This window comes from Corylus avellana, chromosome 5 (genome assembly GCF_965113065.1).
Source record: "Corylus avellana chromosome 5, dhCorAvel1.hap1.2, whole genome shotgun sequence".
In the NCBI taxonomy this organism is placed as follows: Eukaryota; Viridiplantae; Streptophyta; class Magnoliopsida; order Fagales; family Betulaceae; genus Corylus; species Corylus avellana.
In genome coordinates, this window is record NC_142494.1 from 8,271,686 (window position 1) to 8,287,465 (window position 15,780).

The 15,780-nt window shown below is 37.4% G+C and overlaps 2 protein-coding genes across 3 annotated transcripts; both read left to right on the forward strand.

The window, feature by feature from the left end:
• The first annotated feature begins 4,824 nt into the window (after window positions 1–4,824).
• On the forward strand, window positions 4,825–8,756 carry LOC132181297 (reticulon-like protein B17). Its single transcript, XM_059594454.2, has 8 exons — window positions 4,825–5,501; window positions 5,615–5,768; window positions 5,876–5,950; window positions 6,033–6,174; window positions 6,264–6,333; window positions 6,708–6,773; window positions 6,857–6,979; window positions 8,458–8,756. The coding sequence occupies exons 1-8, from the start codon at window positions 4,970–4,972 to the stop codon at window positions 8,586–8,588; spliced, it is 1,293 nt and encodes a 430-aa protein (XP_059450437.1). The 5' UTR covers window positions 4,825–4,969; the 3' UTR covers window positions 8,589–8,756.
• Window positions 8,757–12,649: 3,893 nt separating this feature from the next.
• RPS9 (ribosomal protein S9) lies at window positions 12,650–15,456 on the forward strand. Of its 2 annotated transcripts, XM_059596531.2 has the most exons (3): window positions 12,650–13,058; window positions 14,820–15,108; window positions 15,284–15,456. In XM_059596531.2, exons 1-2 carry the CDS (start codon window positions 12,723–12,725, stop codon window positions 15,105–15,107), a joined length of 624 nt encoding a protein of 207 aa, XP_059452514.1. In that variant the 5' UTR covers window positions 12,650–12,722; the 3' UTR covers window position 15,108; window positions 15,284–15,456. The 2 variants fall into 2 exon arrangements, with proteins under 2 accessions (XP_059452514.1, XP_059452513.1); XM_059596530.2 differs by having other exon boundaries at window positions 14,820–15,456.
• Window positions 15,457–15,780: the final 324 nt, after the last annotated feature.

Sequence of the window (15,780 nt, forward strand, 5' to 3'; positions counted from 1 at the left end):
GGCAAAGCCGGTTGTTTACCAAGTTGACATGAACTACAATCAAAAGAATTATTGGAAACTGAACCTAACAAACCCTTTGAAGCTAAAAGTTGAATGCGAGAGGCAGATATATGACCAAGACACGAATGCCAAAGTGCAAGAGATGGTGATGACAAAGAGGCAGTAGCAGAGACGCCTATGGCGGGGAGATGTAAGGATGAGAGTTCGAGCATACGCCCAATTCTACGCCTAGTCCCAATGGTTTGACTCGTATAAGGATCTTGTACATGAACACTAGAAAAGTCAAAAACAAGTCTATATCCAAGTTCATATAGTTGGCCAACAGAGAGAAGATTAAAGGACAATTCAGGCACATGAAAAACTTCAAGAACAGAAAGGGAAGGTGTATTGATAGTGCCTATATTTTCAACAGTCATAATGGAGCCATCAGCTGTATGAATCAATGAAGAATGAGGTGAAGGTATAGATATGGTAGAGGAAGTAGGGTGAGGTGTCATGTGATTGCAACAAGCAGAGTCAAAGAGCTAAGGGGAAGAGGTACCTGGCAAAACTAAGAGGACAGAGGAAGATGCATTACCAGAACGAGATAGGACGACCTGGTTGACTATTGTCTCGAAGTCAGTTGCAAATAAGGTGACACTGAATCCTGATGCGTGGCCAGAGGGAGCAACTGAAGAGGGAGCAGCTGGAGATGACCCACTCTTAGTATGAGCAACTACTGCTATGGGTGCAGTAGATCTTCCCTTACGCCAACACTTGTCAATCGTGTGCCCTCAACGTCGACAATAGCGAAAGTAATTGTTATTGCGAGATTTAGGAAGGAATCGAGGAGAACCTGACATGTCATAATGCTCTCGCTGGAATGACGAGGAGCCAGAGGATGGTGCTGCCAACACTATATGACTAGGCTAAGACTGCATAGTTTGCGATCTAGTCTCGGTATGGACAAGTTCGAAGATGGAAGTGTCCAAGGTGGGAAGAGGAGAACGATGTAATAGTTGCACACGAATAAGCTCAAAATCATCACGCAAGGCCATCAAAAATTGGTGAAGGCGATGTTGATCTCTACAGGTAACATACATCTCAGCATCAGTGGGATCCTTCCAAATAGGATCAGAAACATCAATTTGGTTCCACAAAAATTACATGCGAACAAGAAAATCATTTATACTCTGATCAAATTCCTACCTCAGATGGAAAAGCTCAAACAGAAGCTGATACTCGTGAGCACCATCTACAGAAGAATAACGAGAAGCAAGCATATCCCAAGCACCTTTTGCTTCAGCAAAGCTGCCAAAGAGGGCATAAATAGATGGGATAGAGGTATTATGGAACCATGTAAGAATTTGATGATGCTTGTTATCCCAATCAATAAGACGAGTGGCGAAAGCCTCATCTGACTCAGAAGCTCCTTTAACTGGCTTTTTGACCTCCCTAGTCACATAAAGCCAAAGCTTGCGGCCTTTAAGAAAGCTAAGCATAGATTGGGACCACACCATATAGTTTGTGACATCCAATACACTTTGAACATGATTAAGAATCTCGTTTTGTGCCATCTAGAAGGCTCAAAAGGAAAAAAAAAAAAAAAAAAAAAAAAAAAAAAAAAAGCAAACTACAAATATAAAATCAAGACAAAAAAGAAAAAAAGAAAAAAAAGGAATGAAGCACCAGATCAACTTTGGAAGTCAACAAAAAGTCAATGGTCAACTCTGGCAGAAGCCAACGATCAATGGTCAAAGTCAACAATGACGTGGCATAACTGACGTGGTAGGGATTGACGTGGCACTGATGATGTGGTACTTTGGCTGATGTGGCACTAATGACGCGGCACTTAGGGCTGACGTGGCACGGATAACGTGGTGCTTAATGCTGATGTGGCACGGATGACATGGAACTTAGGGCTGACATGGCAGGTTGGAGCGACTGGTGCGTGTGGAACACGCACAATTGGATGAGGCGGCAAGTGGCACCTGAATCTCACGCGCAGAACTGTGAGTGGCGCATGAGGGCACGTAGCTGGTTGGAATTGGATTCTGGTTGCAGTTCTGGAGTCGCCTGGAGTAGATCTATCGATCGGTGCGCTGAGAGAAGCAATCGGACCACCATGGTGGCCGGTGGCGGAATTACCGAAACTTTGGACGGCGCGTGTGGGAGCGTGAGAACTCCGATGGGACTGCGTGTGGCTACTCTGTGACAGTTATCTTCCGAGCTTTTAAGCGGCATAGTGATCCATTGAAAACTTCAAGGAGAAGATAGAGAACTGTGAGGGACAGAGGGAAGGATTTGCCGGATAACACTGGTGGCGCCAAAAAAAAAAAAAAATTATATGCGGAAAAAATTTGAAGTGATTCAGAACCTGTGCTCTGATACCATGTTGAGAATAAGGTTGTATATTGAATCACATTGTATAATGTACAGAAGGAGCCTACATATAGGCTAATAATACAGACTTATTAAAATAAGGAAAGGTAAACCTAGTAGACTTAGAATACCAAAGAAAGCGAATAACAATAACATAATATTATTAACAATGGGAAATGCTAGGTGTTCTTTTAGTGTTCTCTTGGTGTCCTCCCAATTGTGATGTGGCTTTTAAAATCACACACACACACATATATATATATATATATGCAATCAAACAGTTGTATGTGTGAGAAGACATTGGTTTATGTACATTATGATGATGTTCAATTAAATGGTTGAATGTATGAACTACTTGTTTTAATTTAAATAAATAAATTTGTTTACTAGATATGAAATAAAGTCACTAAGGACTAGAACTTTTGATGCTATAGGTCAGATTTCAAAGTTCTAAGTGAATGGCTTTGCAGTTAATTTGGAACTTCCCTAAAATTCATTATAAAGCTCAGTTTTACCTAGTGACTAGGCAATGTGGGACTTAATACCCATGACTATCTTTATAAACCACCTACTCTATATGGATTTCTTCTCATATTTCCAATATGGGACTGAGGTGTTACAAACTCCTCCTCTTAAATTCCTGACGTCCTCGTCAGGGCCACATCATGCAATGCTCCAGTACCATATGACCTGGCGTTACTAGGTAGCTCTGATACCACTTGTAACGACTTAGGGAAAAGCGCTAGCCACATTTGCGCTATTACTCTAAAAGGACTAGTCAATTTGGAGCTTTCCTAAAATTCATTATAAAGCCCAGTTTCACCTAGTGATTAAGCAATATAAGACTTAACACCCATGACTATCTTATAAACCACCTAGTCTATGTGGAAATCTTCTCATCTTCCTAATATGGGACCGGGGTGTTATAGGCTTGACGCTAGTTAAAAGGAAGAGAAGAATAATTTAATCATGTCTAGTTAAAGTAACATAATTGATTTGATGCTTATAATTTTGAGTGATTATGTAACGATACATGAAAAGTATTAGCCACATTTGCACTATCACTCCAAAATAACTAATTTCACCTACTAAGGAATATCAATCAGAGTTTGATCAATCGATCGACTTTTGATCAAAATATCGATCAAATCGTTCTATTCTAGGTTCGATCGAATAACGCCTAGTTTTCGATAGATCAAAACACGCTGATAGATGTTCTCCACATTTGAAAACATTCCGAAGCCCTTACTTTCTTCAACACTCTCACCATGCTTTACAAACCAACCCAATACCACTCTATAACATCATATCCCAACTCCATAAATACTGAGGTTCCTCTTTCACACAACCTTAATAGCATCAATAACAAACACAACCACAATATGCTCTATAAATTCTGATGCAACCATCACTCACCATTAACCTTACGTCAACATCATCAAAACAAGAACCTACCATCACCAACAACTACAAAAACTCAAAAGCTTACAACAATATCATCAAAATGACCAAAACGTACTTTTGACAACTTAAAAATGAAGTTTTTGCAAAAAAGTATTTTTTGGCTTAAAAGTTTTATTTCTCAAACACAATCTAAATGCTTTAAGAGTATGTTTGAGATTGCGTTTGAGAAATAAAATTTTAAAGTCAAAAAAAGGCTTTTTGACAAAAGCTAAATGAAGCTTTTGCCAAAAGTGTGTTTTTACCATTTTTTTTTTGAGCTTTTTGAACCCTTAAAAGCGCTTTCAATTTTTTTACTAAACAGATACTTTTTTTTTTTTTTTTTCAAATGCACTTTTTGAGTATTAAATGCATTTTTAGACTCTTCAAACGCACACCCAAACAGACTCTAAGTCTCGTAGGGAGGTTTGTGTTAGAATATGCTACTTCTCGGCCAATGTCAATAGCCTAAGAAAATGATGCTTTTTTTTCCAAATTAGGATCCTCCAATCTAGTGTTTAGATTAATAATTTAACATATATTATTGGATAAAAATACATATAATAATCATATGCTCTAAGAACAGATGTCACATATTTTGTTAATCTCATTAAAAATGCATGTGGCAATAATATCCGTTAAAGACAAATGCCGGCTTACAACAATATCATCAAAAAACAAACTCTTAAACCAAGGCTACTTTTTTTTCCCCTTCAATTTCAAACCAACCCTTTAGTATAATATTCCGACTCTCTATAGATGGCCTCTTGTAGGGCTCTGCAACAGCACATAATCCAACGGCTAAAACTACGTCTAAAATACATCATCAATCTTGCTCTTTGACCCTAAACCATCCAAAAGAAGTTATCTTATTCCCAAGCCCATTAGCCCATCATGTGAACCCCACTAACGGCACAAATCAAACGGCCCATAATTTCTTACCGTTGTAGCTCACGGTCCCACTGTCCCCGCCGTTAAAATTCAAAACAAATCAAAGCCTAACGGCTACTCTACCTCGAACTTGTTTTCAAGAACTCGGCGACCTGTCCAAACCCTCTGTCCGCCTTTTCAATCAAAACCCAAAATTCTCTCTTCAATCAATACCCATTAATCTCTCCCTTCATTCAGAAGAAAACCCAGAAATCTTCTTGCTTTTTAATAGTCTGATATGGATTCAACACCGCATTCTCATCGATCTGAGCCCAGGTCTCGAATAAAATCGGCCTCCCGTCTCGGAAGAATCGGAGATCTCAATGTAGAAAGTGAAGAGTCTCCCCATCTTTCTCTTGATCTCGTGCCTTCGCCAACACCCAAGAAGACCCCATCGCCGTCCAAATTGTCTATAAAAACTCCAAATTCTCTTCCCCTTCACGAGCTCTTGCTTCTTTCAGGCTCTCCGCGACGAAAATCCAGGACTCGTCTCGCGGATCGGCTCGACATGGGTGAGGAGCCGGTGGATCCAGCTGGTTCTCGCCGGCGGCAGTGCAAAAGTAGGATAACTCAAATGGGTCTACTGGGTTGTGCCTCGCCGAGGAATGCTCGGAGGTCCAGGAGGCGATCGGAGCTTGAGATTCGAGAAGAGAAGGAATTGGGCTTGATGGAGGAGATTGGAAAGCTAAGGAAAAGGAGGCACAGTGGGCGGTCGAAGAAGGAGAAGCTGAGTTTAGTCCCTTCTATGCCTTCCTCAACTTCATCTCCAAGTAAGTCTGGAAATCTGTTTTCTGTATTCTATCAATTTTTCTTTTGTCTTTCTTTCTTTTGGATTTTGGTGACTGATTTGTGCTTGTTTTTTATTGGTGGTTTGTGCAATTAGAAACCGAAGATGAAGATGGAGGCAATCTTGATCGAATCGGGCTGCTGATAACTGATTTGATTATGTGGAGAGATGTTGCCAAGTCAAGCCTTTGGTTCGGCTTTGGAACTCTCTGTATCTTGTCTTCTTGCTTTACTAGAGGAATTAACTTCAGGTGTGTATGTCTCCTCTCTTTTCCTTTACTTCTGTCTCTGTTTCGCTGTCTCTCTCTCTCTCTCTCTCTCCAATTTAACTGAACTATCAAGAATATCATAATTGCAGCATTTTCTCGGCGATATCTCAAGTGGGACTTTTGCTTTTGGGTGCATCATTCTTCTCGAATTCAATCAGTCAAAGGTTACACCAAGTTCTTCATCATGTTATGTTCCAATGTAATTTCTCCATTTTCTAAGTTATATAGGATGTAATGAAATTGCAGAAATAATGTCGAAAAGAGGCATGATCTTAAGCTTAAAGAAGATGACATTTTTCGTCTTGCTAAAGTGATACTTCCGGCTACAAATCTTGCTATTTCAAAGACAAGAGAGCTCTTCTCAGGAGAGCCATCCATGACCCTCAAAGTAACAATTTTAGAATCTTTTTTTCACATTTGACTCCATGTTGTCTGAGATTGCTTGACTCAAATCAGCCCACAATTTTCTGGTCACAGGTAGCTCCATTCCTAGTTTTAGGAGCTGAGTATGGGCACCTTATAACACTATGGAGGCTCTGCGCAATTGGTATGCTCACTCTAATACTCATGGGTATCTTCCAATTATTGCTTGAGAAATGATATTTAGTAAACTGCTATAGAAATACCATATGATTAGGATAAGGTGACAGTGAAAATCAACTATTTTTTTTTTTTTTTTCTTTTTATGAGTCTTTATTTATCAAAATGCTGATTGTCACACTACTACGTCATCTCACTTATAAGGTAGTTGTATAATGGTCTAATAAATAGCATTATTTTTACTGGTTTAATATGATTGTCATGATTAACATTTTGTTGGTTTTTGTGCATATACGAGCATATTTTTTTTTTTAAAAAAAAAATTGGGTCTTATTTGGTTTTTGATATGAGATATCATTCGGTTATTGTTTGGCTGAGCAGGATTTTTGATCAGCTTCACTATCCCAAAACTATATTCCTGCTACTCCATTCAGATAAACCAAAAAGGTATTCCAAAAACAATAAAGTTATATGCGTTAGGTCTGTCATGCCCATGTTTCACTAAAGCCAAGTGGCTTTTGGCTATGCAGTTGTGTACTTGAAATGGTGGGTGTTGGAAACATGGGGTGCTTGCTCTCACAAGAAGATTGTGGCTGCATCAGCTGTCACAGCCTTTTGGAATCTGTCTACTCTAAAAACCCGTATTTTCACAGGTAATTTGCAGACAATTTTGTTAAGCTTCTGCTTTTAGATTTCAATGTTCACACCTTATGAGATATCTAAATTAGTTCCAATCATTTTATGCAAGTTCAAAACAAAAAGATCATAGAGGTATCTCACGCTGGTATAAATTGTTACAGATACAAATAAACACCTAAGAAAATCTCCAAGTTAGGTCTCAACATGCGGGACCTGAAGTTGAAGCTTATGGGTTTAGTTAGATTCACAACCATGCAATTGCACCATCTATATATACTCTTCATTATCCACCTTGTAGCTCTTGTCGCTATGCCTTGATGTGGGATTTAACCAGTTACATCCAATGTGGAATTTAGATACTTACATTGATATGTATATATCAATCCATCACATGCTTAATGTTCTTTTTAAGTCTAATGCTCACAACCAACAATAAGAGTCGCCATCACATGTATTCGTCTTTTTCTTATGATTGGGTGTTTGTTTTGTGTACTAGAGTTGCGCCCTTCTGCGCTTTTAATGAAATTGATTTACATATCAAAAAAGAGTCGCCACTACTCTTTCATGGATGTCATGTCATCTATACACACACAACATTCATGCTCCAATTGCAAAAGAGACTGTCATCATCATCATCATCATCAATCCACCTTATTATATAAGCACACTATCATCTAGCTTGCCGCTCTTGTCTTTACTACTTGATGTAGATGTAATTAGTTATCCATAGCAGGCTTAACGCTGGATCTACATTGAATCCAATGCTCACAACCGACCATAGGATTCACCACCACTCTATTATGGATGTCATCTATGCATGTACAATATCTCCCCACTCCGATTGCAAAAGAGACCATCATCATCCACCTTGAAATGAATAACCATCATCCTCCACCTTCTCGCTCTTGTTACTACTACTTTTTCATATGGGATTTAAACACTTATGCTCACACATGCTCCCTTTCACTTGTTGGAGTAGGGATGGTAGTGGAGCACTATCATCCACTTTAAAATGGATCATCATCATTCACTTTTGCCGCATACCGCCATCTATCAATTTACCGTGCACTTAACACTCATTCTATTGAATCCAATGCCTACAACCAACATAGGAGTTACCACATCTCTATTGTAAATGTCATATATGCAAACGCATCATCCACCTTGAAAAGGATCAAAATCATTTACCTTGTTGCACATCATCATAAGTTCCTATACATTTTGGGAGATAAAAACCCAAAATATTATATCAACTACTTGTTCCTGTGATCCCATATGAGATTTAACCACTGATTCTTGTACGCCAATATAAATAGCCTATAGATCCTTCAATTTGTGAGTGTTGATATGTTTTTTCTTACCATTACTCCAATACTTGTTGGCTAATTGTGAAATATGTGATTTTTGCCTATAGATGCGCATATGTCTAAATGACTTGCACACATGCTAGTGGATTGCTATATTCTTATGTTAGTTTTAATCTCCTTTGCAGCATTTATATCTCTGGTTATACTCCGATACTGCCGACAGCACCTAGCACCGAAATTGGAAGAAGGTGAAGACGAAGAAGGAGAACAAGGGCAGCTACAACAGCAGGCATTGGTTGTGGTTTGCCCAAAATAGTAGTTCCATTCATCTAACACCAATGTGTTTGTATGTTCATTACTACATATAGACAGATGGGGCATTGTCTAATAGTCAGCTATATACTTGATGCTGAACCATAAAAAGTGGCTCATCTATGTTCAACATGTATAATAAAAGGCTTGAATTTCTTATCTTCTAATTCATTCTTATTGGGATTCACTATCACGGGATAATATTCTAGAATCTTACTTTTTAATTTGGCCAATTTAATAACTGAGTTTATAAATATTTTAAATCTCCCTTTATAACGGACGGCCACCAGCTATTTCGGGTGACTCACAGGAGACCTACACCTCTAAATCTTTTTTTTTTTTTTTTTTTTTTGTTAATTTAAGTTTTAATTTTTTTTTTTTTTAATGGGAATAATATAAGTCTTTTCATGTAACTTATTTGAAAAAAAATTTTTTGGTTAATCTATTAAATTGGTAGGAGAATATGGCGGCTATTTCGGGTGACTCACAGGAGACCTACACCTCTAAATCCTTTTTTTTTTTTTTTAATTTAAGTTTTAAAATTTTTTTTAATGGGAATAATATAAGTCTTTTCATGTAACTTATTTGAAAAAAAAAAAAAAGAAATTGGTTAATCTATTAAATTTGTAGGAGAATATGAAAAAAAAAAATATATATATATATATATATATATACAAAAGCAAATTATTGACACAAAATTGTTATGTAGGATTAGCTCATATATTACATTGGTCAACAAAAAAAAACCTCTTAATTACAAATTTCGAAAAAAGATAGATAATTTTGAAAAAATTAATTGTTTTTTTTTTTTTTTTTTCATTTTCAGGTTGTAGTTGAGTCAAGTATTGAATTTTCGGACATGAGATCGAACTTGAGTCGAATTAGGATCATCTCCATTTCATTTAAACTGGAGAATATCCAGTTAGTTATAATAGATGAGTATTTTTGTCTCCTAAAAAAGTGAAAAGACAAAAATATCCCTCTAGTATAACTAACTTGATATTATTCAGTTCATTTGACCTGTAGAAAATCCTGTCAAGTATTGAATTTTCGGACATGGGATCGAACTCGAGCCGTGTTTTAAACCCCCCTTCAAACTTGACTTATGAGGACCCTTGGAGCTCGAACTTGAGCCCCTTTCATGATGCTTTGTTGTGGCAATTGAAGTGGATGCGATGTCTTGTGTGGCGGCAAACATAGTATATGATTGTTGTAAAGCAAAGCTTTAGGATCAGGCCAGTAAAGGCCGAATTTTTTTTAGTTTTGATCTTAATTAATCTATCGGTAAACATCATGAAGTTTGGTTGCAGGCTGATCATATCCACATTTTAATTTCTCAGTTGAAAAAGAAAACCCAAAGGAGGGGCGAAAATTCTAAAATAGACCGTAACTAATAAAAAAAAAAATACTCATATGTCACCACACTGATTGCAACATTTGTGTTTAGCTCTGATGCAAACGACATGTGGTCAATACCTACTTGGGTCCTGGTGGGATCTCAATCAGGTCCCAGCGAGGTCCTAGTTGAATTCTGGCGGAGTCTGACCAAGTCCTAGTAGTGTCACAGTCGGGTCCCATTAGTATCTCATTTAGTCCTGACCGAGTTCAGGCATTTTCTTAACTGGGTCCTAGTGGCGTCCCGTTTGGGTCTCAGTAGGCCCCAACCGGGTCCCAATGGTGTCCTGACTGAGTTCCAACAGTTCCTGATCAAGTCCTGGAGGTATCCTAACCAGGTCTCGGCTACTCCCGACAAGGTGCTGATCAGGTCTCAATAATGTCCCGGCAACCTACTAGCTAGCTCTGTCAATTTGAGAATGAAATGTTCAAACTTGAAAAATAGTTTACGCTTGAAAAAATTGAAACCATTTTTCAAAAATTAAAGAGACTTTTTCGGTCAAACTGAAAATATTTTCCGTTAACTATTATTTTTCGTCGCATGAAATACCTTAAAATACATAAAACATTTTTCAAAAATTATTTTACACCGAAACAAAATGAGTTGAGTCTTAGAATTTAGGGTTAATAACTTTTTTGGTACATGAGTTTTAACGTTTTTATTTTTTTCCCCTAAGTTTTAAAACATAACAAATCTAGTACCTCACATATGGGAAAAGAAGGAATCATTACCTCCGTTAGTTTCTGTCGGTCCCAATAAACAGAAGTCCATGTCATCAACGTTTATATTGCGACACGTGTCCTAAAAATGAAAAATAATTAAAAATAATAATACAAAATAATAAAATAATAAAAAAAATTAAACCTAAAAAAATAAAAAGAAAATTAAAAAATGATCTCATCCAAAAAAAAAACCCAACATGTCTCTCGCCTCCAAGTCTCCAATACAAACACTAACCTCTCTCTCCTCAGTTTGGTTGTTAAGAAAATTGAGGAACAGGGAAAAAAAAAAAAAAAAAAAAAATCCAACACATTGTATAATCTCATCCTCTCCTTTTTTATTTTTCATTTAGTTTAATAACCAAATAGAGAGCGAAATCTCTTTAATCTCTACAGAAAACCTTAATTTTTGCAACGAGATGAAAAATGCTCGCAAGCAGAGAAAGAATGGCAAACAAACAAGTTTCAGGTGTTGGCGTCAAAGCACGCGAACATCAGGTTCATGGAACAACGGTGCTTGGTGCTCGAACAAAAGATTGCATCACAGAGCTTCAAGATCTCGGCCCTAAAGTCCAAAAAAAATAATTGAAGGGATGGCCAGAAAGTCACCCCTAATCGATCATTTGCTTTCTTCCTTCACTTCGATCAAGGATTGGTACTCGAAGGGCTCTTGTCCAGGTCTAATGCCTTCTTAGATGAAGACAAAGAGCTGGTGCTCTAACCTGATGTCGGAATAGCAGCTGTGAATGGAATGAGGGAATTGTCCAAAACGTTAATTTGCCTTGATTACCCTAGTTAAGATATCCCTCGCAAGGAAGAGAATAGGTAATAGGCTGCAGAGATGATACTTTTGCACTTTCGGATCAATGATGAGCTTTTTCTCTTTCTCCTACTATTGAAGCACATTAGCATTCGCAAACGATCTGTGGCATCTATTTTCTTTCTATGCCATGACATGAAACAGAACTCTTGTAACTAGTTCAATGAGGGACAGACACTGTAGATTGCAAAGATGGGTTGCGTGGGGATAGCGATGAGTTGCTGGGTTGCAAATTGGTTTTAGGCGTGGAAGAGGGGACCTCAATTTTTTATTTTTTTTTTAGGTTTAATTTATTTTATTATTATTTTATTATTTTTTATTTTTAAGACAAGTGGCGTATTATGGGAGTGACACGTGGACTTCCGTTAATGGGGGACTAACGGAGGTAGTGATTCCGTCTTTTCCCATATGTACAGTACTATATTTTTCATGTTTTAAAACCTATGGAAGAAAAAATAAAAACTTTAAAACCTAGGTATTAAAATAGTTATTAACCCTAGAAATTTATGAAAAGCATTATATCTAAACGACGTCGTGTCTTGGGGTTAGTTCAACTTAGATACAAAACGTGGAAACGAAACAGACTATGGGTGCGTTTGGGAGTGCGTTTTTAAAAAAATAATCTGCGATTTTAAACCAAATCGCAACTTTAGGATGTTTGGGATTGCGATTTTAAAAACGCAAATTTTAAAATCGCAAAAAAATCTGCGATTTTCATAAGCTGATTAGAAGGTGCTTATTTGAAAAAGTGCGAATTTAAAACAAAATCACGATTTCTATTAAAAAGATATTTGGCGCAATAGTTACTTTTTTTAGAACGTGAATAAAAAAAATACCAAGAATACCCACCTAAAATATATTAAAACCCTTCTTTTCTCTTTTTTTTTTCTTCATCCTCTCTGTCTTGTTCATCCTCATTGGTAATTTGGTCATGAAACCGTAATTATATGCTAATATTATCCAAACACTCAATTGATAAAAAAAGTAATTTTTAGTATGTTTTACCAAACGCCTGTACGATTTTTAAAAACTCAATTTTTAAAATCGCACTTATTAAAATCGCACTCCCAAACGGGCCCTATACCTGCCAACCAACTGGACATTATCGTCAATTTGAACACATTATCCCCTTCAGCTCGCTCGCTCACTCACTCACAGTTCGGATTTTCTCAGCAAAATCTTTGGAGAGAGAGCACAACGAAAATGTCAATTTCCTTATCTTCACTCACCTCGTCCTTCTCTTCCCTCTCGTTTTCCTCCCAAATTTCCCACAAACCAAACAGCCTTTCTTTCCCTCAGCCAAAGACGTTCTCGCTCTCGCGCGTGACCACAACCGCCCCTTCCCTGGTCGCCCTCGCCTCCGCCGCTCCCCCGGCTGAGCTGGAGACGACGAACCTCAAGAAGTACGTGAAATCAAGGCTTCCCGGTGGCTTCGCCGCCCAAACAATCATCGGCACTGGCCGCCGGAAATGTGCCATCGCTCGCGTCGTCCTCCAAGAAGGCACCGGCAAAGTTATCATCAACTACCGCGATGCCAAGGTCCCCACTTTATCTATGTATATTTGTATGTATGTATATGTGTGTGTATGTTGATTGATTGTTAATCAGGTTTTTCTTTTGAGATTTCAGTCTAGGTTTCGTACAGTATTTTCAATTTCGTTGACTGAAATCAAAGAGTTTTTCAAGGTGAAATTTGTGTTGCTGAAGGGTTTTTGGAAATGGGAGGAAATGCAGTAAAATGGCTTCATTGTAGTTAATTGTTTGATTTTTAGGTGTTATTTGTGCAATCTACGTGATATTGTGGTTCTTTTTCTTGCAATTTGACTCGTTTTAATGGCTTAATATAATATAAGCACGCTCTTAATGTAATGGGTTACATGTTTATATGCTTTACCCAGCTAATTGGCTAGATTATTTGTTTGGTAATTGTTCTCCGAATTAATGAGTGATGTTATGTGGTAGTCTGTCAAAATATATGGATAACATGAGGGGGCTGATAAGAAAATTGATAAGCTTGACATGGTAGGAGTTTGCGAACAAATGAATTACTTAATCTCAAGTTTAGAGAAAATGATTTAGTGGAAGTAGTATAATGAGGAACAGCATTGGGCACCTCGCTTTTTTCTTGTTGGATGGTTATTTCAATGCGAAATGGTAGCTATTATATTTTTTTGCCATTAAGTTATATTGCTAAGTTACTGATCAGTATACTACCATTTTCAATCATTTTGGACTGTCTTGGGTTATACCTAGACGTGTAGTCCAATTGTATGCTTGTTGGACTGCCGGCAGTACACGGAGTGCTGCTATGTGAAAGATGGTGTCTACGTGCCTTTTATGATGTTTATGGAAGGAAAAGAATGACAACATTTCTGAGAACCGTGAGAGGACATTGAAGTAGATTAAGTCCTTATTTTTCAAATCTTTATATCTTTGGATAACCACTTATGTTTCTTCTTTGACAATTAGTTATATTGACTTCATTGTTCTTTTTGCTCCTTCTAGCTAGATGTTTTTTCTTATATACTTTATGTGTTCCTGGAAAAACCTTACGCTTTTAATGAGGTTAAGTGAAGTTTCCAAACAAAAAAAAAAAGAAAGAAAAGCGTACTACCTCTTTCAATTTGTATCTGATCACCCTTCAAGTGATTGCCTAAACTTTATGTCTCTGTTATCAGGAACTACCATCTTTGGTTGATATTTGCTTCAGGGCATGATCTTTTTTGATGATATAACTGTGGTTTTGAATTGATGGTAGTTAGTTGGAAACATAACCCTGAAACAAATTGTAGAATGTGGCATACTGAATGTGAAAGTTTAGATATATCTGATCTATAGCTGGTAAAAAGATTAGATAAATCTGTGAACCCCCAATCATGAATGAGATGCTATTTCTACCATATATGCATTTGGATCCATTATCGAGCATTCTTCTCTTTTTTGTCTTTTTATTATTATTATTTTAAGTAATTTTTCCCAAGGGGAGAGAGAAGGGAAGATTCAAGGTAGTGACCTCCATTTCATGAGGCATGGTTTCTAGTCGATGGAGCTACCCATTGGGGTTATGTCATTTGTAATCATATCCATGAAATATTTACTTAATTGCTGTAGGTCTTCTGAAATTACACATAATCTGAGGAAGGCCTTTAACCCCTATAGGACATGTACTCTCAGTTTGCTTTTTGGAGAAGGCTCTTGCATGATGTATTTGTTTGTGAATTGCAATAGCTATTCTCTTTTCCAGGTAGTTTTATTGGGTTTTTTAACATGTTCCTGGTGATTGTGCATAACGCTGTGCAGGAATATCTTCAAGGCAATCCATTGTGGCTTCAGTATGTCAAAGTCCCATTGGTAAGTTTGGGATACGAAAGTAGTTATGATGTGTTTGTCAAAGCTCATGGGGGTGGCCTCTCTGGTCAAGCCCAGGCAATCTCCCTCGGCATTGCTCGTGCACTGCTACGGGTGAGTGAGGACCACAGGAGGCCTCTGAGAAAGGAAGGGCTTCTGACCAGGGACTCCAGAATTGTTGAGAGGAAGAAAGTTGGTCTCAAGAAAGCTCGCAAAGCCCCACAGTTCTCCAAACGTTGAGGTTGGGCTTAGTAGATGTAACCATTTGTCAATAGTTTTTTTTGCCATTTGTTTGTTGAGCATCTTGGACATCACAATTTGCATTATCAAAATATCTTGGCTTTTGTTGTTTGTACTTCTATAGAAAACTCCCTGCTTTAAGAGGCTTAGATATCATTGAACTGGGGGTTTTTCAGGTAAGATGCTTGTTACATGCTTCGGATTCCAGCTATAGACATCAACAAAGCTTTAGAAGATTGTGATGTAATTGGTTCTGTACAAGTTATTAGTCATTATATTGAATTTCAAACGTGTTACCGTTGCTTTTAGTCTTTTGAATGGGACTGCTGTGGCCCTTTATTTTGTGGTTGCCATCTTGGCTTGGTTGGTGTGTTGAAGTCAAATTGATCCAGGGAAGCGTGTAAGAGAAAGAAGAAAGAAGAAACTCGACTAAGTCTTGGTTCGTTTAATATATGAGTCGATTGTGGACACAAAAATATTTTGGGTATTAAATGAGACATTCATATAAATTCGGCTAGTTAACTTGTTCTTATATATTAGTTATTCAATAACAAGTATATTATAAGCTACTTGAAGTGTAAGTATTAATATACTAACTAGTTAGTTAATATATACTAACTATAGTTAACTAAATAGTTAATATACTATTAACTAGTTATAACATATTTAACTA

What these genes read in the sequence shown, in the direction of transcription:
- LOC132181297 (XM_059594454.2), top strand. Translation starts at nt 4,970, where the DNA reads ATGGATTCAACACCGCATTCTCATCGATCTGAGCCCAGGTCTCGAATA. An exon ending in ATGGAGGCTCTGCGCAATTG is followed by an intron (nt 6,334 to 6,707) that starts GTATGCTCACTC and finishes TTGGCTGAGCAG; the next exon opens with GATTTTTGATCAGCTTCACT. An exon ending in CATTCAGATAAACCAAAAAG is followed by an intron (nt 6,774 to 6,856) that starts GTATTCCAAAAA and finishes TTGGCTATGCAG; the next exon opens with TTGTGTACTTGAAATGGTGG.
- RPS9 (XM_059596530.2), top strand. Translation starts at nt 12,723, where the DNA reads ATGTCAATTTCCTTATCTTCACTCACCTCGTCCTTCTCTTCCCTCTCG. An exon ending in TCAACTACCGCGATGCCAAG is followed by an intron (nt 13,059 to 14,819) that starts GTCCCCACTTTA and finishes AACGCTGTGCAG; the next exon opens with GAATATCTTCAAGGCAATCC.